We start from the raw sequence: 23,796 nt of genomic DNA on the forward strand, positions 1-23,796 counted from the left end.
CAAGCTACGCAATATCGCGTTCATATTGCAGATGAATCGCCTTCGATAATGAACGCGATATTGCGTAGCTTGTCAGTGAACTACGGCTCTGTCTATTAAATGCCGCTCCATTTGAAAGCAGGTGATGGCGATTTAGCAGTAATCAGGGAACCGGCTTTACTGACGAAATGCGCGTGACAATCGCATGCGATATATTGCCCAGCCCTATTAGTCAATGGTGCGGTCTATTTCAGTTGCCTCAAAATAGCAATGCGCCAACAATGCGCCTGAACACACCTCGTTTTCTAACCAGCATGCCCATGGGCGCACAAATGGGCGCAAATGCATTTGCCATTTAAACAACGTGGCGCAGGTCGTGAAAATGATAACTGCATTGGGCTGAAACTAGCAAAAACACCTGAGCCGTGCCGCATTGCGCCGGATGTATGATAGGGCCCATAACTGTTTTTGCTTAAGAACAGTTGAGAAGACCTTAGTTTGCCTTACATTACATTGTACTAGAAACCACAGTCAGAGTAATTTGCCAATTTACTAAACAGTTGTGCCACACTGCCCAAGTATAGCACACTGAATAAATGAACCTATTCATTTATATACATAAAATAAATAATACAAATGCAGTTTAGACATACAGTGACTTGAATGAACCACTTGAATTACCCCCTGTGCTAAAAATCAAGTTTTTAATGTTGTTTATGTCTATGTGGTGGTTTTAATATGCTTTAAGAAAAAATGTGCAAATTCATCAGTATACTAAATGAAGCAAGGGTGTAGTTACATTCAAGCTATTTTAAGACAGGAAGAAATTATTTTCACAGGGAAAAAAAACATTTAAATATGTCATTTCGGTGATCAAAGGTGAGTTTTAAGGGATACAATTGTTGATCATAGGGGGACTTTAAATTATATCTTAATTTGACCTTTGTTATGACAAGGCAAGATTAATTCAGGTTTAAAATTTTACATGGTGCGACTCCCCAAAAACATAATGATATTTGTGAATTAATAATTCATGACATTTTGCTGTGAAAGGGAAAATAGTGTGTGTGTGTGTGCGTGTATATATATATATATATATATATATATATGTATGTATGTTATGCTTTGTGTAATTTATAATGCAAATAATATTCTCATACAAAAAATATTGATGTGCTTACCTGGGGACTTGGTGAGAACACTGTGCACGACACATGAATCAAGTGAGACCCGATATTTAGATTAAGTGAGGTGGGATATTTATTTATGGATGTGCCGTGCTACCTTAGTGTAAACATCTTAAAAAGAAACCTGCAACTGGAGTGTGAATAAAACTTTGTGAGAGTGAGGCTTTGTTATTGTCAGTTTGGGAGACAGTGAAACTTTTAAGTAGAGTGAAAACAGATAAAGCGGACAGAGAGAGAAAGGGAGAGAGAGCTAAGGGGTGATTCAATTAATATGAGATGAGCTGTCTCACCAACAAAGCGTTATTTGTTGTTTGTTTTTTTTTTTCTTTCACATCATTAAGATTTTCTCCTAAAGACTTTCTCCCAAACAATCATGTCTTATTGTTACAGATTTACACTTTCAGTCAATTGTCTGAGGCCACGATTAATTTTAATGAACACGTAAAGACAAAATACAAAGACATAAAAAAAAAAAAAAAACATTACCAATTGCTCTAATGCTGAAGGTATTGTGTAATAGTAGCCCACAGTGGAATATGTACTGTATTTGAACATTAAATATCCTTTCTTTGTGTATAATATTTAGTTATTTTTCTTTCATTTTAGCTTGCATGTTCAACTGTGATTAAGTGGGTTAGCTGATTTAGAGCAGCCCTCTTTCAAAAAGACCTCATTTCATTACAGGTTAGTGTGTCTGTGTGTTTCAGATAAAAGGACCTGGGAAAACTATAGAAGAGAGACGTTCCAGTCTGGATGCTGAGATCGACTCCCTGACCAGCATCCTTGCCGACCTAGAGAGCAGTTCACCGTACAAACCACGCACGCCGCAGGTACCGTCATTACAAACATTACAAATCACCTTCAAACAAGCATTACCTAAACATATATGATGTGAAACCCTGAAAGCTTCATAGGTTTAGAAATTGTTGCAATTGTTGCATTTCATATTATACAACTGTTAATATTGAGTAGCTAACATTTTAAACACAATATTGCCAGATACTCTCCTCCTCCTATGAAAATATTTCCAAATGAAACCAAAAAAGAATTCTCTCGGTGCATCACACAGTAGTGAAGTTTAGTTCCTGTACAAATCAGTGTATTTGAACAAATTGGTTGAGTGAATTCAGCGACTCCTAGTCTCCTACTGAAACAATGTATCATGTGGGCAATCAAATTTGAGGACCAAAACTATAAGTTTAAATATCAGATTATCCTTAAAATTTAATGTGGTTCACAGAAAATTTCTCCATTATAGTGGAGAAAGAAATATTTTATGCAATGAAGATTCACTACGAATATTCATGCTTGGTGTAAATATGGTCTTTGGAGAAATACAGTATGTCATCCATCCACAGTGTCATCTATAATTCTGCGGAAGTTGCAGACTTGTGCCTGTGAAAAAGAACTTAAAATCTCTTATTTATTTTTATCTCTATTTTATTTATCAGCCTTTATTTCACTCCCACGGTGAATCGATTTGAATGCGGAGGCCCTTCTTAAAAAGAAAAACAACAAAACACGCTTGGAAACCTGTTATTACACACTTAAAAAAGATTAACCAATTTAGGTTGCACATCGAGACAGATGAAAAGCAAATCAAAACGTGTAAGTGTACCAGTCATTTCTCATTTTTGGAAAGTGTTATAGTCTAAAATTATAATGACCCATATCATTAATAGATATCAAATGAAGTTAAGAGCAGACACTCAAGTTGAGCCCTAGGGCACTTTACTAAATAGTTCAACACACAATGAATGTAGGCCAGTGCATTCGGAGTCAATGCTGTCGCATTTGGAGCAACCACAAGTCCCTCCTGTTGGCAAACAGCACCACAGATAGAGCTCGCCTTATTACATGGCCAAAGCTTAATAATGGAGAGTGCTGTCTCTGAACTAGAAACACCCTGCTTTTGGCAAGCGGTCCATATTCCTCTTTTCTTCTCTGGGGTCGGTCTATTCCATTTGCTGATCTCTAGAGTCCTCGACAGGCACTCTTTTAAAATTATTATTGAGCATAAAGTCTGCACAAACACAACTCTGCAAAAAAAAAATTAAACTAGAAAACTCTTAAGCTTGAATGGAGGTCTGTAAGTATTTGCGATACGTTGGTAGCTAATGTCTGTTCATGGAGAGGAAATAGTTATTTATGCAGTCAAATTCACAGTTTTACTAGAAAACTTTTAACTAGAAAAGCTAAATTTGAAGAAAAAAAAAACTTTAAATGTTGATTAGACCAAACATTTTGAAAAGGTTTAAAGGGGCTGGTTGATTATGATTTCAATTTGTTAACTTTAGTGTGTAATGTTGCTGTTTGAGTATAAACAACATCTGCAAAGTTACGACGCTCAAAGTTCAATGCAAAGAGAGATATTTTCTTTTACAGAATTAACTTCTTTCTGAGTCTCTCCATCAGTGTCTGACACCAGTTTGAGCAGTGTAATGTTGAATACCGTTACTGACAATCGTCATTTTGGCTGCGTGAGATTCTCCAGCATTGTTGTTGTTGAGCAACCGAAGCATGAGCTGTTAAAGCTCAGAACGGCAGCTCATTTGCATTTAAAGGGACACACACAAAGCTGGTGTGTGTTTTTGCTCACACCCAAATAGGGGCAAATTTGACAAGCTATAATAAATGATCTGTGGGGTATTTTGAGCTGAAACTTCACAGACACATTCTGGGGACACCAGAGACTTAAAATTAGATCTTATAAAAGGGGCATTATAGATTCCCTTTAAAAAGGCCTTATGGGCAGGCTATTGTTTGGCTACTGTAGATTTTGGACATCCTATTCATTTGATATTCTGCCTATTACATTCTGTGTAGCAAAGAAGTACATTTATCAGAGGCAGAGAGAGTCTGTGAATCAGAGATATAGTCATGTTTCCTAAGACACATAGTCGTGATGTAGCAATGCTGCAGAAATTCCTGAGGGAAACAGAGTGATGAGGGGTCAAGAGGTCACATATCAGTGTCTGAGCCAAAAGCTCTGTTTTTATTCAGAGCGAAACAGGCTTTGACCTCAGTTCCGGCAAACGCAGAGGCCAGTGGTACAGTATGCTGAGGAAACATTAATGTTGCTCTCAGCAAAGTGAGGCTGGTTTGGTAACAAGTACTGCAAATACAGTATGCAGATACACACGTGGAGAAATGTGCACACTCACATTTAATGCACACAAACGTCTACACACACTGACAGGCGCGCATTTTTAAAGGTCATGCACCTGCACACTTTTGAAGTGGCAGGTAAGTTTTTCCTAAATAAAATATAGTCTAAGTGCAGATCTTTGTAAAAGTACTTTGTGAGAGCTACAAGTAACAGAAAGGAGTCTGAAAGCTTTTGTCAGTAGACTTGAAAAATTTATAGAAGCAGAGAAAAAACAGTGTTAGAGAGAAAACAGCCTGAGTAGTTTCTGGTATCGGGGTTAAATCTCAGGATCAGCCTCACTTGCTCTGATATCTGTCCGCTCATTTGGCCGTTTATGACAGCGTTGATCCACCAGAGCGTGGAGTATATGATTTTGGTGTTTCTAGTGTTTCCCAGACTTTTTCAATGGCATGTCAAGATGAAGAGATGGTTATTGTAGAAATATTTATTTTTAATTTAATGTTGTAATTATATGGAACACAAGGTGTCATAAATGTTTGTGCTATGATGAGTAATTCTCATTGGAAAAGATTTAAAAATTTTCACTGTGAATTACCAATGGACAGGTTATTATACACAATATACAGTTTGAAATGTCACCATAGAAATGTTATATTATTTTCAATTTTATAATAATAAATTAACCTTCATTATATGAAACCTAATAGAAGAAATTTCCCAGAATGCTTGAATTCAGTGCTTTTCAAACTTTTTAACAAGTACCATATCTGATCAAATTGTCAGACACTGCTGATGTAAAATTGGTAAATTCTAATGTTTTATATATATTATAATATATTTTAACATACATTATATCATTATTACATGAACATACATTAAGCATTATTTTTATAATGTATTTATATTATAATATATAATATAAATTATAATGCTAAATGAAATTATTAATATGAAAAAATTAATATAAACACAATAGTGTTAATTGATTTGACTGAAGCAAACTCACAGTTTATTATTTATTATGTTATATGAAAACAATGTGGTGAAATAATTAAAACATAATAGTGTGTTAATTGTTTTGACTGTAATGAACTCACAGTTTACAGAAAAATAAATGTATTTTGATATATCTAGGGAGAAATATGCATAATTACTGTGAATTAATGCTAATTATTTTTGTGTTTTTCCAAAATCCAAAAGTTTAATTCCATAGACATAATGATTTTTATACTGTACAAACTGCATATTCTATCTCCTAACCCTAAACCTACCCCTACACCTAAATCACAGAAAACTTTCTGCATTTTTAGATTTTCAAAGAACATCATCTAGTATGATTTATAAGCTGTTTTCTTCATTGAGACCAAAAAATGTCTCCACAACATAGGGAATACCTGAACCACCCACCCACACACACAATTGTATATGTGGTTTACAGGGACTCTCCATAGACGTAATGGTTTTTATTCTGTACAAACTGTATATTCTATCCCCCTACACTACCCCTAACCCTACCCATCACAGGAAACTGTCTGCATTTTTGAAATGTCAAAAAAAGCCATTTGGTGTTTACGTTGTACCATGTTTACATTGTAATACCCATGTCATTATACACATTTATGTCCTCATAAACCATGTATACAAGAACACACACACACACACACACACACACACACACACACACACACACACACACACACACACACACACACACACACACACACACACACACACACACACACACACACACACACACACACACACACACACACACACACACACACACACATTCTGATAATCATTCCAGCTAATTTTGCTTCTGGCTGATTAACTTGATTTGACCTTTTTATCCATCCAGCGGATCTGTCTGGCCTTTATTTTCCCCTCTGTTTATCTTATATGAATTATGTGTTAGAGTGACTCTGGGCTTGTTTCATGTGCCAGGTTTTATAGCTAAGGCCACTGGCACAGCTGCTCTGTCTGTAATCTTCCACTTGTACAAGCACAGAGTAACAGCGTCCTCAGTTCACAGTGCTCCCAAATCACAGAGCCTTCTCTCAGAAATCAATAGAAGTGCTCTTCCCCTCGTCCCTTCTTTGAGCTTTAAGGAAAGGGACTTTATCCCTGTTCATTGAAACCTGTAGTAAAGGGACCTGCTTTGTGGTCTTTATCGACTTCTGTGTGTGAAATGGCAGCTGAATTTGTTTTGCTGCTTTGACTCAACCTGATGCTTTCCAGCCTATCAAAACTGTTTCTTTGCTTTAATTGGTGCTCGAGGGTGTAACAAGATAAAATGAAATGTGATCATTATATAAACCCCATTTGCTTCCATCATTCATCTCTTCAACCATACCCCTGTCCCTGCAAACAGACTCACACAAACACACACAGTAGGATCCATCCAAGAGCCAGTTCTGAGTTTGCCATACACCGCCTGTAGAAAATAAAGTGCACTCTTAATAGACCCCTTAAAAGTTTGTAAACATTGCAACCTTTCCTGGTGGGCGGGGCTTAGCTGGAGGCAAAAAGAGACGCTGGACTCAATGTTGACAAGCGTAAGCTAGCATGTTTTAGGAGGGATTTATTAAACATAGATGCAGAAGAAGGTTCAGAACTGTCCGAATATGTACAGTAACTGACTCTGCGGGACCGTGACAGCTATTTTTGTAAATTAACTTAAGTTTTGGATATTTCCTAGACAACATATGAATTACTTTCGGGTGGTTCGGGGAATTTTGTCAAGGCTTATTGTCTAATGTAACCTAACGCTGGGCTAACTATGATTATGGCTAGCAATGTGGATCGTTTTAAGAGACCGTTCAAAGGATGGCACACACATCTATCGCTGTATGTTTGTTTAACATTTAAGCTAGCTAGTGCGCTGAAAGTTGGCAACTTTTCACCTATAAAACAGAAACTTGCTGATTTGTTCTAGATAAAACCAACACACCATTACATATGCATCGATTATTTTACCTGATATGAAGTGTGCACTGCAAACACGAGTATTATTTATGATCGTCTCCGTCCAGTCTGTACGCCGTATTGCATTCAACCACAATTATCTTTTTGATTTCTGTGAAGGAATGTCTGCCGGGATCTGGTAAAACTTTAGTTTTGAACCAAAAGTCCTGTTCCTTCTATTCTGGCAGCCAAAAACACAACAAGACGACATTTTAAAGTCAAAACCTCAAACTTTTAGCGCGCCCGCTATTAGTTCTTATTTATTTTTTGCCTCCAGCTAGAGCGGTGACGTCACAGTGACGTAGGCGATTAAGGGGTCTATAGATTATTTAACTTGTCCTCTTTTCTTTTTTTCTTCTGAAAGTAATAAAATTCCCACCACAGTGTCATGTCTGCCACATCTCAGATTATGTGTTAAATTTAACCCTTAAATGCACAAATCGGGTCTTTAGTGACCCAGGGCATCATTTACTATCTTCTCCCTCATTTACTCATCATGGTAGATGTCAACTTTTGTAATATTCCTCAATCTATTCATTATAAACAATATAACAAGAAAAAAATATAATTAATATTTTGCAAAAAGTGTATATGGTCGCTAGCGAGTATAAATATAAGTATATATTTTTTATGCACAGCAATAATCTCTGACGACTAAGTGCAATTCACCTTTATTCCTCAAGGTGACATTGTCTGAATGATGATGTGATGTTTCTCTCATAATTACCGCAGTCATAAAACAAAAGAATACACAAGTATCATCAGCAAAACTTGAAAAGGCTCAGCAATTTACTGGATGAGCAAATACTGTATGCAATCAAATATTAGTGTCAGTCACTTAATGATGGATCTGGTGAAGAAGCTGTCAGCGATCAAAATATTGAAATGTTGAAAATGATAGTTTTGAGAATATGGTTGAGATCGCGAATATTGTGAAAAAGCATCTGCTCAAATTAAACCCTTCCAAGTTTCAAAAGGTAATGAAATGTTGCTTTATTCTTTTATAATTGTTATGAAAATATCAAGAGAGTTTTATACTATTGCGGCAGTTGGAGGGCCACCCGGTGATAGATATAGATCCGGGTCGCTAAAGACCTGAATATGTAATAATGATTGGCAATACATTTGTGCATTTAAGGGTTAATAACATTCTGTGAAATGGCAGTTTTAACATTTTTGAAATAAAATGCTCGACTTTGTCTAATTTCCCAGCTTGTATGTATCCAAAATACACACATACACACACACATACATATGTGTATATATATATATATAGATATATTATATGATAATTATTGAAATGGTTTGTTTATTTCACTATTTGTTTAAATTAGTTGAAACATAATAATATTTGTATTATGGATTTTCACCATTTTTCACAGATTGAAAGTATAGGACAAGAGTAAAACAATATAGTCTATATATAAAAGGCAAATATTGTTGGTATGCTAAATGTGATTCTCATATAACAAAGATGAGAACATCTGTGAGTTTTAATAACAATTAAAGAAGGCTATCAATCTGTTAGCTGCAAAACTCAATTAGAGTTCATTTGAAAGGTGTATATGCCACAGTTTTATTTTTTTCCTTTCCCAAAATGCTATGAAACATTACCTTCAAATATGGCCTAACCAAGCTTAAATAAGCATGTCAGCAACTTTTTTTCCCCCTATTTTACAGAAGACCTTTTAAAAACCCTGACCTTGTCAGCAGTTAATGCATGTATTCTCACTGTCATCCCAGAATAGGTAGGGAAATTCTCTGGTGAAATACAAACTAGTAAATGCTAAACTGTGTTTTGTAAGAACTTCTAGATTTAGCTGGTTCCTGTTTAAGATGTTTCAGGTCTGTAACGCTTCCCCACCTTACAGCTAATGAACTGTCCAAGCAAATGAGATCTGTTGAAAAAGAGAGATTAAGTGTCACACGAAGACTGAGTTACTACTTGAGGTGCAAAGGGATGATCAATGGACTCTGTCGTTATCCAATCAGGTGTCTTCAGTAACTTCTGCAATCAGGAGGACAGTGACAATATATCTGGGCCTTTGTGTGTGTGCGGCCCACATTTTAGTTTAGTTCTTTGGCCTGTTACTCTTTTTGGTTATTATACAAGTTTGTGCATGCATACAAATATAGGCATGCAAATTCAAGGTTTTTTTTTTTTTTTTTTTTCATCTTGATGATTGAGCATGGCATTGACCTCTCAGTAGTTGCTTATTAAGAAATTTCCCAAATTTGACCTTTTGTTGAACGCACCTGCAGGATTAATTTGAGAGAAAGTATCTCTTTTGGAATCAACAGTGAAACAGTGATGGTTGGGCTCATTTTTGAAAAAACTAAAACATAAAAGACTGCCCTGACCTCTCACGAGCATGAAAATGTAATCAAATGAAGCCAGTAGGGCTAAAAATGAAGTTGCTAGAGTCTAATAAATGTACAGGATGCTGAACTTTATCAGAGCGTCAGCTTACGGAGACTCATAATGTGACACCTTTTGTGACATTAAAATACCCAACAATAGCATAAGATCCACGCTTATGTGTAAAATCTTTTTACTCTTCAGAAATTAAAGTAGAAAGTCCTTCTATCTTGAAATAAAGTGCTTCTTGTCATGCTCATCAATGCATGTTGGATTTAAAGGGATAGTTCACCTAAAAATTTATTTTTTTGTCATATCTTGTATGACAATTTTTGTCTTCTTTGGAACCTAAATGATTTTGTTTTTTTCTGTCCATATAATGGATGTCAATGGCCACCAGCATTACCACAAGTATATCAAAGTATATCTACACATAATTTTTTATGATTTGTGTGTGTGTGCATGTGCGTGTGCATTTGTGTGTGTGTGTGTGTGTTAAACCACAAATATAGCATAGAAATAAACTAATATAAAGGTGAAAAAGGCATTTAAAGAAAGCTGTACAGAACACAGTTTTAATAACTGAGAGCTAATTTTAGTAGGGCTGGCAGTTTTATTTTTGCACATTGAATTTCATGAAACAGTTATGATGTCAATTTGAACTGATTTGTTAAAAAAGTGTTACATTTATATTAAACATTGTTAAACATATTTGATTAAGGTTTTATGTGTTAAATTGTGTTTGACAGCCTTAGTTTTTGTCTGAACAGGCTTTATCTGGAAGTCTTGGCACTTATTTCTGTTAAATAAGGTGCTTTTATTCCTGGTAATGTCAGAAAGTCCATCAACCCCTTATCCCTTTCAGTCACTTTGGCTTTCCTCTGTCATTGTCATTTCCTTCTGCTGTGACCTCAATGCTACCCTTGACCTTCTGGCCATTTACAGTATAATTCCCTCCTGTTAACCTCATTAAGAGGCTTAGCTGTAAATATTAATTTGAAGAGCTTTCATGGGCCAGTTTGTTTGATCTGCACTCGGGGAGCAGCTATGGTACAGTATTCACAATAAAATATTGATGCTTCTCCTCCCACAACCATCAAGATTTGCAGTGTTTTCCAACACTGTTGTCTTCACTCTTCCTCCTTGTTTGAGAGAGAATTTGAAAGTATATGAAGCTGATGTAAAGACTGTTTCTTCTGTTTGTCATATAGGGGCTGTGGAATGAGGAGTGCTGTATATGCAGCACAGGACCTTTGTGAGGTTGTAACAGATTGTTTTAGCGCTGGCTGCATGCGCTTTGTTGACTCGTGCAGTGCTGATCTCTGCTTGTTAATGTTGATAACACTAGATTAATAACTCATTGACCCTGAAAATGAGAAAAACAGAGATAAAGTTTGTACACAGAGTTTCCTGCAATCTTGATTTTGTTCTAGTTTATGTTTATAAATCTGCCCTGTTGAATACATGTGATTTTAGTTTTTAAATAGATGTGACTCTATGAGTGGGGGAATCATTATTTTGAAGTGTTATATTAAAATTTTAAATTAAGGTTAAATTTGTTACTATTAGTGTTGCATCAGGTATCATGAACCAACAACGAACAATACTTTTAAAATAGGTTAATGTTAATTTCTACATAAACACATACATATAGACATATACATTCAGTACGATTTTTTTTTTTTTTTTGAAAGAAATGAATTATTAAAAATTGATCAAAAATGACATTTATAATGTTACAAAAGCCTGTTTCAAATAAATGTATGTTCCTTTGAATTTTAGGCCCTGTTTTCACCTGCTATTAAGATGCGTTTTGGTTTATCGGATCACAATTAGATGAGGGAGACACATACCTGTTTCCACCTGGTATTTAATCCGTCTCTTTTGTCCACTATCAACCACTTCTGTCCTGATTTCTTCGAGGAGTGGGTAAATGTATGGACATAATTTACATATGAATGCCCAGAGACGACAGGAAAACATATGGAGAGCAGAAGCTTTAGTTTTAGCCGCAAGACCTGAAATCAGGAATGGTGAGAGAACATTGTGCTTGGTACATTTTTCGTCTTCAAACCAAACTTGGGTCTACAGGGTCTAGGCAGAGAGTAGGCGGTCTCTTTTGTGCTGTTCTAACGCATTCAACCACATGAGCGCTTACACCACGAAAGCTATACGGTCGAATGCGTTTTTGACTACCTCTGGAAGTGGTTGAAAGTGGACACGCTCAAAACGTTTTACACCACTTTTACACTTGTATTTAGCGTCGTCCACTTGTGATCCGATCAACCAAAATGCATCTTATATTCATTAAAGGATCCTGGAAAAAAGTGTATAATTGTTTTCACAAAAATTTTAAAGGTCCCGTTTTTCGTGTTTTTTTTTAAGCTTTGATTGTGTTTATAGTGTGCAATATAACATGTGTTCATGTTTCGCGTGTAAAAAAACACAGTATTTTTCACATAATTTACTTATCTGTATACCGCTGTTTCCACTGTCATAAAAACGGGCTGATGACTTCCTTGTTCTATGCAGTCCCTCCTTCAGAAATACGTAACGAGTTCTGATTGTGCCAGCGGTTCCTGTGTTGTGATTCGACAGCAGCTTAGCGAACCTTGCCCGGAAAGGTCACGCCTCTTACCATAACGTGGAGATGCATGCGCTCAGTGTTATTGTAAACATGTCTTTAATTTTACCGTATCAATTTGAGCCGGAATCAGACCAGGTGATTGGACTGCGGGATGAAAATAACAGCGTTTCGACGACATGGCGACAAACACACTCTACAAACGCAACTCTTGTGTATTCCTGTGGGCGGAGGTTAGTCAAAAAACTGTTTTAGTGACGTCATTAAAGAAGGAAGTAGAGGGATGTAGTCCAAACTGGTCGTTCGATGTAGGCGACTTCTGTTAAATAAAATATCTCGCTTGGCATTGAACTTTGAGCTTTAAAATTTTACAGATTTTATTTATACTCTAACAACAACATTACACACTAACTAAAGTTTGAAACATGGGATCACGAAGAACGGGACCTTTAAGCAGCACAACTGTTTTCAACATTGAAAATAAGAAATGTTTTTTGACCATGTTTCTAGAATCATGTTACACTGAAGACTACAAATATTTTAAAGTACATAAAGAAAGAAAACAAATTGCAATATTTCACAATATTACTGTATTTGCTTAGTATATTTGAATGAATAGAATAATTACAAATTAACATTAACATTAACATGATATTTCACCTCACAATATTAGATAAACATTCTTACACCAGAAATCAATATTTTAAAAACCTTCACAATAATATTAAAAAAAAAAAAAAAAAAGATTCACTAGGTCGCTAGGTCCCTGTAGATTCCAATCCCAATTTAGCACTCAGCTAAAAGGATCTGAAGTGAAGAGTAGTCTCAGTCACAAAATCTTTCTCTGTTTCCATCTTTGACACTTTGTTTGTTTACAAATTTTTGTCGAAGAGGAAGACATTAAGGAGCCATCTCAAGTCATGTGATCCCCATACCCCTGCATTATTGAAGTCTTCCACACAGTTTAGCACAAGTTGAGTGCTTCCTCAGCTGCTGTTGTCCATGTATCATTCCACACAGTCACAGCTGCACAAGCACACTCAGAAAGAGATTACATCTGACGTTAGGCTCATGGTCAAAGTGGTCAGAAGTTGTTTTGAACCCCACTGACCTCCATTGTAGGGATAAAAACAGTTCTTCAAAATGTCATCTTTTGTGTTTCATCATATAGGTTTGGAACAATTTGTCTTTAGCACTTTCCCTTCTTGATTTGTGTTTGAATGATGTTGTTTGTCTTTGAGGAATGGGTGACTGAAGTGTGAATGTGTGCACTGCTCATCATGTACTGTAGAATGTGCTGAACAGGGTGAAAGGTCACACATATGAATTCACAACAGGGCTGCTAACTAGGGGTGTATTTGTAGATTTGTGATTCTTGGATTTGATAAAAAAAAAAAAAAAAAAAAAAAGCTCACCAAGGCTGCATTTATTTGATCAAACATACAGTCAAATGTGTAATATTTTGAAATATTATTAGAATTTAAAATTCTAATATTATTTTTCTGTTTTCTATTTTAATATATTTCAAAATCTAATTTATTCCTGTGATGGCAAAGCTGAATTTTCAAACAGCCATTTCCTTAAGAAATATCTTTCAAGTAACATTTCTTATCATTATCAACTGTAAAAAGCAGTGCTGCTTAATATTTTTGTGGAAACTGATTCTTTGATGAATAGAAACAGCTTTTATTTGAAATATAAATCTTTGGTAACATTATAAATTATCAATTTAATGCGCCCTTGCAGATTAAAAGGATTAATTTCTTGCATAAAGAACAAAATCACACTGATTTATAAAAACGTATAAACACAGTCTACATCATTGTGCGTTTACTGTATTTCAGGTGGTTTTCAGATTCATGAGCACGTAAAAATTCCAAGCAAAGGTAATAATTCTGTTTGCTAGTTTGTCATGTTTTGATTCAACATTCTTGAACCCTGAAGAAGAATCCAAGGCTGGTTGAGCCATTAACTTTGACTTAATTTAAATGAAACCTGTTCAGAAAGTAATCCCATTCTGCCTTAAAATTAAAGAATCTCAGTCAGGAAGATGTTTAACATTTTATTGGTATTTTTAGTGGTCTCTTGTTTCTAATTGTGCTTAAGGAATCAGTTCACAGGCTCGCGGGCTGTAGAGGATCGGAAATCTATGATTTCCTACAGAGAGCTTTTTTTGTGGTTGACAGTCTTTTGGGATATTAACAATGTACACTGTGGTACTCACAGTATTGTGAATAATTACCTCACATCTACATTTGACATCATCGAGAGTGCTTACATCAAGACTGTGCGCTATTCTTTTCAGCCGCATTAGTCTCTGGTGAGCGTCCACTCGGTTCTAGTCCCTATATTGTGTTTATAGAGCGAGTTACATCACTAGCACTCTGTAACAACAATTAAAGTGCTGACACTTCGGCCCACTCCAAGCTCTCCATTCAATTAAATCCTTTCCCATCACTGTCTCTTCTTTGTCTCTTGCTCATAAACCTCTGTCAAGACTCTTCATTTACCAGGCGGCATGAGCTGACGGACTGGATCGGAGACTGTAAAATCATGACTTGTCATTTGTCACAGCTCTTTTTCTTGCCGCCTCCGTGAGAGGAGCCTCTCGGCTGACTTCACACCGCTCATGCCGAAGTATGCTCACGGTCCAAATACGGCTCCTTTCATACATGTCTGTGTGGGTGGTACAACCCCGCGGGGTCAGGCGGAGGACATGTTACCTGCCCAAGAAAAGCATGTATTGGTTCTCTTGAACATTGTTGTAAATATTTTAATGCTATTTGTTGTAAATGCTGGTCTCAAGAGCGATACATGTGATTGGCCCCTTTGGAAGGGGTCATATGACTTGATTACTGGAAAACAGCTTGCCGTTAAAACAACATTTGTGTAATCAATGTCACACGCTCTGCACAAATGCGGCACTTCAAAATTGAATAAATAAGTGGTCAAAGCAAAATGCTTCTGGAAGGTCCTGTGGGTGACACAATATGCTATTTTATGCTAAACTAAAGTAAAAAAAACACCATAAAATTGTTAAAAAGTTTGGGCGGGATGTATCAAAGGACTTGTCCCTTTTTGTTGTAAACATACAATGGGTTTTAGTTCTGTCATAGCCCTAAAGCACGATTTGCTACTTATTGCAGGTTGTATTAGGGGGAGGGACATTCTTATCCTAGAGAGCATTTGATTGGACAAAAATCTGTAGTGCATTATGAGTCATCAGTATGTTTGATCTGTTTTTCCAGATAAGAAATGCTGTCAATTAAAATGTGTATATTAGCTAGAAATTGTATTTTTTTATTTGTTTATTTATTATTATTTTTTTTGGTTTATTTAAACGTTTAGAAGCACACTAACATACATGTGATCTAAAAAAAAATCTGTGAAAATTAATAAAAAATAACAACTTCAACATAAAAAAGTATGGTAGAAACAATTACAGATTAAACACGAAACCAAAATAATTAAATAAACATTCATTTAACAACATTATCTGATATGAAAAAACTATGAATTTTAATCATAAACCATCAAATATGAAGTGTCACACGTATGTCCATTAGGGTTTTTCACTTTGAATTATAAGATGACTTCACTTCCAAAAAATTAAAATTTGACCGTGTTTTACTGTAAGATTACATGAAATGTCCTGTTTGATATATTACAGTTTTTCATGGTATGTGGTGAGAATTTACTGCTTACCAACAACAGCTTTAAAATGCTTTAAAATTAAAACTGCTTTAAACGAAGCGGTTACTAGTCATGACACCTAAGATAAACACTTTCTCTTTAAATATTTAAAAATGTAAATTTCCCCTAAAAATCTTTAATAAAAATAATTTATGGACATGTTATGCATCATTTGTTTAATGGTACCTCTGCATTCTCTGCTCTGAAGACAGTGTGCTATTCCAAATGGGCAGAAGGTCATAGAAGAACAGTCGTCGCCTGCCTTTCATCCTTTCGTTCTCACAATTTCCTCTTATCTCTCCTGTAAATAGAAAGGAGGAGGTGTGCGGCTGCTTAAAGCTATTGTCAGCTTAGTTGCCACTCTGAGACATAATCCTGTTGTCCGTCTCCTGCTAAGGAGGACTATACCTATTTCGCATTATTGCTCCGCTGCTACAAGAAACGGCAAAATGAATGATTTTTTTGTGTGATAACACTGTTTAGATAAATAACAATCAAATTCAGTAATTTGTCAACACTGCCACAGGACAGATATATTGATAGAAAGAGGAAATATGAATATTAATGAATAATACAGTTCATACGGTTGAGACAGTAATTTGCATTCTATCCATAACCATCATATTTAAGCACTGCGCATTTCTTTTATGTATTCAAAGAGCAACATTAGTCATTTAGATTGTTAGAGAGTAAAACGCATAACATGTTATTGAAATCATTATCTGGTGTTATTATATGGTGTTATTTGGTACTCAGAAATGAGCAGCATTAGTGTCTGATTACAAAGACTAGCTGTTAAGAAACATTTCCAGCTCATTATTCCAGTGTTCCTCATAAAACATCCCAGACAGAACAGACATGATCAATATCTGACAGGTGTTAAGAGGAGGAGGAGTGGCTTACATTGGTTTACTTTAGCACACATTCATGCCTGTTTAAAAGTCCTATGTTTAGGACCTTTCTATTTTCCCTTTCTAACCAGTGATTAAAAGCTAACAATAATCACTGATGTCAGAGATCAATCAGAAATCTTGTTTAATTAGTTAAACATTAGTTAAAGGTGCCATCGAACTGAAAATTGAATTTACCTCGGCATAGTTGAATAAGAAGAGTTCAGTACATGGAAATGACATACAGTGAGTCTCAAACATCATTGTTTCCTCCTTCTTATATAAATCTCATTTGTTTAAAAGACCTCAGAAGAACAGGCGAATCTCAACATAACACCGACTGTTGCGTAACAGTCGGGGTGTACGCCCACAATATTTGCATATGCCAGCCCATGTTCCCAACATTATGAAAGGCATTACACAAGGGCAGCCAGTATTAACGTCTGGATGTGCACAGCTGAATCAACAGACTAGGTAAGCAAGCAAGAACAACATCGAAAAATGGCAGATGGAGCAATAATAACTGACATGATCCATGATATCATGATATTTTTTGTGATATTTGTAAATTGTCTTTCTAAATGTTTTTTTTGGCATGTTGCTAATGTACTGTTAAATGTGGTTAAACTTACCATCGTTTATTACTATCTTCACGGAGACAAGAGCCGTCGCTATTTTCATTTTTAAACACTTGCAGTCTGTATAATGCATAAACACAACTTCATTCTTTATAAATCTCTCCAACAGTGTGTAATGTTAGCTTTAGCCACGGAGCACCATCAAACTCATTCAGAATCAAATGTAAACATCCAAATAAATACCATACTTACGCGATTAGACATGCTCCATGACGAACACTTTGTAAAGATCCATTTTGAGGGTTATATTAGCTGTGTAAACTTTGTTTATGCAACGATAGAATCGAGAGCTCTGGGGGGGCGGAGAGCGTGAGCAATTAAAGGGCCAGCAGCATGAATCGGTGCATAGTTAATGATGCCCCAAAATAGGCAGTTAAAAAAATTATTTAAAAAAAATCTATGGGGTATTTTGAGCTGAAACTTCACAGACACATTCAGGGGACACCTTAGACTTATATTACATCTTGTAAAAAAAAACGTTCGATGGCACCTTTAATGTATTAACTAACATGAACTAACCATGAGCAATACATTTGTTACTGTATTTACTAATCTTCGTTAACGTCAGTTAATGAAAATATAGTTGTTCATTGTTTGTTCATGTTAGTTCACAGTGCATTAACTAATGTTAACAAGATTTTAATATAATGTACAGTATTAGTAAATGATGAAATTAACATTAACAAAGATGAATAAACGCTGTAAAAGTGCAGTTCATTATTAGTTCATGTTAACTAATGTAGTTAACTAATGTTAACTAATGAACCTTATTGTAAAGTGTTACTGAATTTTTTTTATTGGTTTGTTTAATTGCTAGTTTATTTTTAATATTATTGTTAGTAACATTATTAATATTATTGTTTAAATTGCTATTTTATTTTTAATATAATTGATTTTTTCCCCATTTACTGAAGTAACTAATTGCGGCTATTTTTGTCACAGCTTCCCCACTTTCCTGTTGTTATAAGTTGTAAAAGTTGAAGATCCATGCCAACTTTAAGTTGTAGAAGTTGAAGAATAACCAGTCTGCTCTTTTCTAAACAATATAAGTGATTTGCAGCTGTGCTCTTTTTTTTTTTTTTTTTTTTAAATGCGGGCCCCCATGCACTACCATTATAAACCTTGGAGGACTAAGAATATTTTAAAATAAATCTCTGATTGTATTCGTCTGAAAGAAGATAGTCATATACACATAGGATGGCTTGAGGGTGAGTAAATGATGGGATAATTTTCATTTTTGGGTGAACTAACCCTTTAAGCCACCAAAAATGTAAAAAACAAAACAAAAACAAAAAAAACATAAAAGTAGTCCATACATACATGACAGTCTATTTTAGTCTTAAGAAGCTGTACAATAGCTTTGTGCGAGGAACAGACTAAAGTTGACTAAACAAACTAAAGTTGCTATTCTCTGAAAATATTCCCGCCTTCTCAATCACATCAACTGCACTGTTACCACCAGTATGCAAGCCACGAAGTTCTTGTGTGTTTCTTATAAGGAAATTTCAGTGAATGTGAATAACAACTTATATTTCGGTCTGCTCCTTACATAAAGCTATCGGATGGCTTCAGAAGACTTGGAACATAGTGCATGAGTCATAATGAACTATTTTTATGGTGCCTTTCTACCTTTTTTGGAACTTGACAGCCCCTGTTCCTGTTCACTTTCATTTTATGACAAAAAACCTTGTGTGTTTCGAAACAATATGAGGGTGAGTAGATAATAACAAAATTTTCATTCTTGCCTTTAATTAACTGGAGTCATGGAGTTTTAAACCGTTTGCATTTGTGTTGAACGTTCCCTCCAAGACTGAACAGGCTGCAGCCAGCAAGATATACAGGAGATTGAAGGAGACAAGAAAAAAACGCAGTGGGTGACAGAGATAGGGATAAAAGTGTAGGAGGGGGCCAGTGGGAATGCAGTGCCCAACTGCCTGTGGCAGTCATTGACCTTAAGGTCAACATGGTAGCAGGTTCAGAGTTTTGACAGGAGCAGCCAACTGTGGAGAGAGAAGCGTGCCCGCTGGCACTCCATGTAGCCAGTCACTGTGCGTTAGTCTAATAAACTGCATACTATCGCCCGTGTGTCTGTTTAACACACATTCGACCAATCGCGTAGCCCGGCTGTTGGTCGAAGATGCTGAAGCCGTCATTGGGACCTGCCTTTTTTCATTACAATGTTTGCCCTCTGAGTAACACTGCTAAACAGCTCACCCTCAAAAGCTCTGTCACCAAACATTAGCGAGAACTCGACCTCCTCCTCCCGCAGAGACATGAGAGCACTGATTGGCCACTGTGAAATCTGATGACTTAGTAAGAAACATGTTTGACCTGGACATGACCTCTCAGACTGGGTATCAAAAGTGTGCATCCATACGTCAGTGATAGGCAGGAGTGTTTGAAATGCAAATCTGCAAGAAATCAGATATTGTCTAGCATTTTTGTCTTGCTTTCCAGTAAAATTAAATTAAAAATTCATATAATAATATACATTTCCTAGAGAAGAAAAGATTTCTGCAAAAATATATCAAATTAAGTTTTTTTTTAATTTTTTATTAAATAATCATTTGGCTGTTTTTTTATAGCATTAGCTTGTTTTCCAGTAAAATTATGTATGTATATAATAGACGCGTGGCCAGTGAAAATAAAATTTGTGTCACTATTTTTTTTTTTAAGTTTCAAATCTATAACATTCCATAGAACTTTAAAGAAGTTGAAGAATATCCAGACTGCTCTTTTCCAAATTATGAAAGTGTTAGCATAAACTTCTCTAAAACTAAACATTTATGCTAAAATAACCTTTGGCTATTTTATTAGCATACCTTGTCTTGTTTTCCAGTAAAATGTATAGAAATGTATATACAGTGCTCAGCGTAAATGAGTACACCCCCTTTGAAAAGTAACATTTTAAACAATATCTCAATGAACACAAAAACAATTTCCAAAATGTTGACAAGACTAAGTTTAATATAACATCTGTTTAACTTATAACATGAAAGTAAGGTTAATAATATAACTTAAATTACACATTGTTCATTTTTACTCAAATTAGGGTGATGCAAAAATGAGTACACCCCACAACAAAAACTACTACATCTAGTACTTTGTATGGCCTCCATGATTTTTAATGACAGCACCGAGTCTTCTAGGCATGGAATGAACAAGTTGGCGACATTTTGCAACATCTATCTTTTTCCATTCTTCAAGAATGACCTCTTTTAGAGACTGGATGCTGGATGGACAGTGATGCTTAACTTCTCTCTTCAGAATTCCCCATAGGTGTTCGATTGGGTTCAGATCAGGAGCCACTGAATCACTTTCAACCTGTTCTTCTTCAGAAATCCACCAGTGGCCTTAGATGTGTGTTTAGGATCATTGCCATGTTGGAAAAGTGCATGACGACCAAGGGCACGGAGTGATGGTAGCATCTTCTCTTTCAGTATAGAGCAGTACATCTGTGAATTCATGATGCCATCAATGAAATGCAGCTCCCCGACACCAGCAGCACTCATGCAGCCCCACATAAGGACACTGGCACCACCATGTTTCACTGTAGGCATCATGTTTTTCTTTGTATTCCTCACCTTTGCGACGCCATACAGTTTTGAAGCCATCAGTTCCAAAAACATTTATCTTAGTCTCATCACTCCAGAGTATAGAGTCCCAGTAGTCTTCATCTTTGTCAGCATGGGCCCTGGCAAACTAGGCGGGCTTTTTTTGTGCCTGGGCTTTAGGAGAGGCTTCTTTCGTGGACGGCACCCATGCATGCCATTCCTCCTCACTGTACACTGTATTGTGTCACAGGAAATAGTCACCCCAGTTTGGCTTTCTACTTCTTTAGATAACTGCAATGAACTTGCATGCCGATTTTCTTCAACCCTTCTCATCAGAAGACGCTCCTGTCGAGGTGTTAACTTCCATGGACGACCTGGACGTCTCTGTGAGATGGTTGCAGTTCCATCTTTTTAAAATTTTTGTACCACTTTTGCTACAGTATTCTGACTGATAAGTAAAGCTTTGCTGATCTTCTTGTAGCCTTCACCTTTCGGGTGTAAAGAAATTATTTTCTTTCTCTGGTCTTTGATATTTCTCTTCCATGTGGTGCCATTGCTGACAGCATGAAATGGGAAGGGTTTTAACACCCTTTTATAGCCTTTTAACTGTCTGCTGGACACCTGTGTAATGAATAACTAGACTCACCTGTGGTTGAATTCTTGTTAAATTAGACATTTGTTGTCTAAAATTTAGCTGTGCTCCAGAGACTTTCAGTGGGGTGTACTCATTTTTGCATCACCCTAATTTGAGTAAAACTGAAAATTTTGTTCTCCAAGTTATTTTATTAACCTTACTTTCATGTTATAAGTTAAACAGATGTTATATAAAACTTAGTCTTGTCAACATTTTGGAAATTGTGTTCATTGAGATATTGTTTAAAATGTTACTTTTCAAAGGGGGTGTACTCATTTATGCTGAGCACTGTACTAAACATTTTCTGGAGAATAAAATATTTTCAGAGAATTCATGTCAAATTAAGTTTATTTTTATTTATTGTTTTCTTATTTTTAGCATAAACCGTTCAGATTTTTTTTAGATGTTCTGTTATTATTTTAAACAGTTTTATTTCTAAAGTAAATGCATTTATAAAAAAAACAAGACAAAAATACTGATTATGAAAATGATTTAAGTGAATATGAATGCAGTGGGCCATCCAGCATGTTCTCTGTGGACATCTGGTGGACAGGTTCTCTCTGATAATTTCTAGTGGCTGTTGAAACAAGATAATCCATGGCTGTGGGTGTGCTGTGTATTTAATGGATGAATTACCAAATGAGATAGACATGATAGTCATAACATATGGGCCCTGAAGGACTGTTCAAAAAGAGTTGCATGAAGTACAGAGTTGACTCAACGTGGTGACACTCATGGCTGTTATCATTAACTCTGCGGGAGTTCAAAATAGTGCTCATTGAATATTACATTCTCATACATGACTGATGATCTCGAACCATAAACCAGCCAGCAGTTAGTGGTGATATTATCAGTATTATTAGTTGTAGTATTAGTAATATTTCCCTGAAATCATGCTTGGTGGGTAAATGTGTACCATATTCAAATGTAATCCTCCTCGTTGCTTTTCTTTGACATCTTTGATGTCTTCGAATCATGGTCACGCATAAACCCTCTGAAGAATACCTTTTTTTCTGTCTGTAGTTTCTGTGAAACTATTGAAGAACATGATTAGGCGAGGAACGAAAGCTCATAATGAAACAGAAGAGGAGAGATGAAAGCCACCTATGTGGAATTTCAAAAAAACAAACTCCCACTAAAATCGTGTAAATGAAAGTTTTTCTGAGAACAGTGTCTTTGATGGACAGTTTTGTGATTGATATTGTGCATGTTTCAATCACTATTACAGCTTACTGGGAATACCTTCACTTGACTTATCTGATTTAGAGAAGGCACAATGTTTGAGAATGAAGATGACGACAGATTCAGATCTCAACTCTTTTTACTTTTGGGCGCAACAAAAAATCACTTTACTGACTTGCAGTAAAAAACAAAAAAAAAACAAAAAAAACCTTAATTGGTAACTGTAAGTTTAATTTACCATATATGATAACAATTTTAAATGTTTTTTATTGGTTAATTTTACAGTAAAGGCCTGTACACACCGGGACGAATATCGCACGCGTTTATCGCCAGCGTTTTTCAAGATGTTTTTTGTGTACATACCCAAGCGATTTTCACTGGTGATGCACAGAGTGGACGTGCAATGTCACTCCCTGACAGTATGTGGCGCTTGTGCTTAACGTTACTGCAAATAAACATATTTATGATATTAATAAAGTTAAAGAAGATAAAAATGCAGATATAAAATGGCACGTATACATTATATATATATGGTCTGCCAGTTTTTAACGTGGCGCATCAAACCAAAAAAACGAACCTGAGGCATTTTTAAAAAAAATTACGCTTTTACGCCTCACGTTTTGCGCGTCGATGTGCACACTCACATTGGCAACCTTTGTTTAGTCACGAGCCGTTAAATGTCGGCGATAATCGCGCGTGATATTCGTCCCAGTGTGTGCAGGCCTTAACAGAGTCAAATTTATGATTTTTTTATGATCCCCAGAAGTCTCTGCATGACTCATCACATATGTTTTATATAGATAATTTAGTTTCATCTGTGTTAACAGTAATGTATATTGGGGTGCTTTCTGTTACATTTTCTGTTATTAAAATGCATTATTTTACTGCCATGGTGTTTTGTCTTGGAGTATTGGCCATGTTTTATGGACTTGGGGTATTTTTTACTGTACAATTATGAAAATGAGCACATTAAAAAAGACAACACTGTGCCACGTCTGGTAGGCCTATACAACATTAAAGATG

The 23,796-nt window shown here is 35.8% G+C and overlaps 1 protein-coding gene across 6 annotated transcripts in view; it reads left to right on the forward strand.

Moving 5' to 3' along the window:
* The window catches only part of LOC125273912 (LIM domain containing preferred translocation partner in lipoma), a 278,126-nt gene that overhangs the window by 160,185 nt on the left and 94,145 nt on the right, over nt 1–23,796 (forward strand). For all 6 annotated transcript variants that reach the window (XM_048199720.1, XM_048199723.1, XM_048199721.1 and 3 more), the window contains one exon: nt 1,874–1,996. In XM_048199720.1, coding sequence (XP_048055677.1) covers nt 1,874–1,996 — 123 coding nt within the window. The remainder of the gene's footprint in view (nt 1–1,873; nt 1,997–23,796) is intronic.

Source organism: Megalobrama amblycephala, linkage group LG8 (assembly GCF_018812025.1).
Source record: "Megalobrama amblycephala isolate DHTTF-2021 linkage group LG8, ASM1881202v1, whole genome shotgun sequence".
Lineage (NCBI taxonomy): Eukaryota > Metazoa > Chordata > Actinopteri > Cypriniformes > Xenocyprididae > Megalobrama > Megalobrama amblycephala.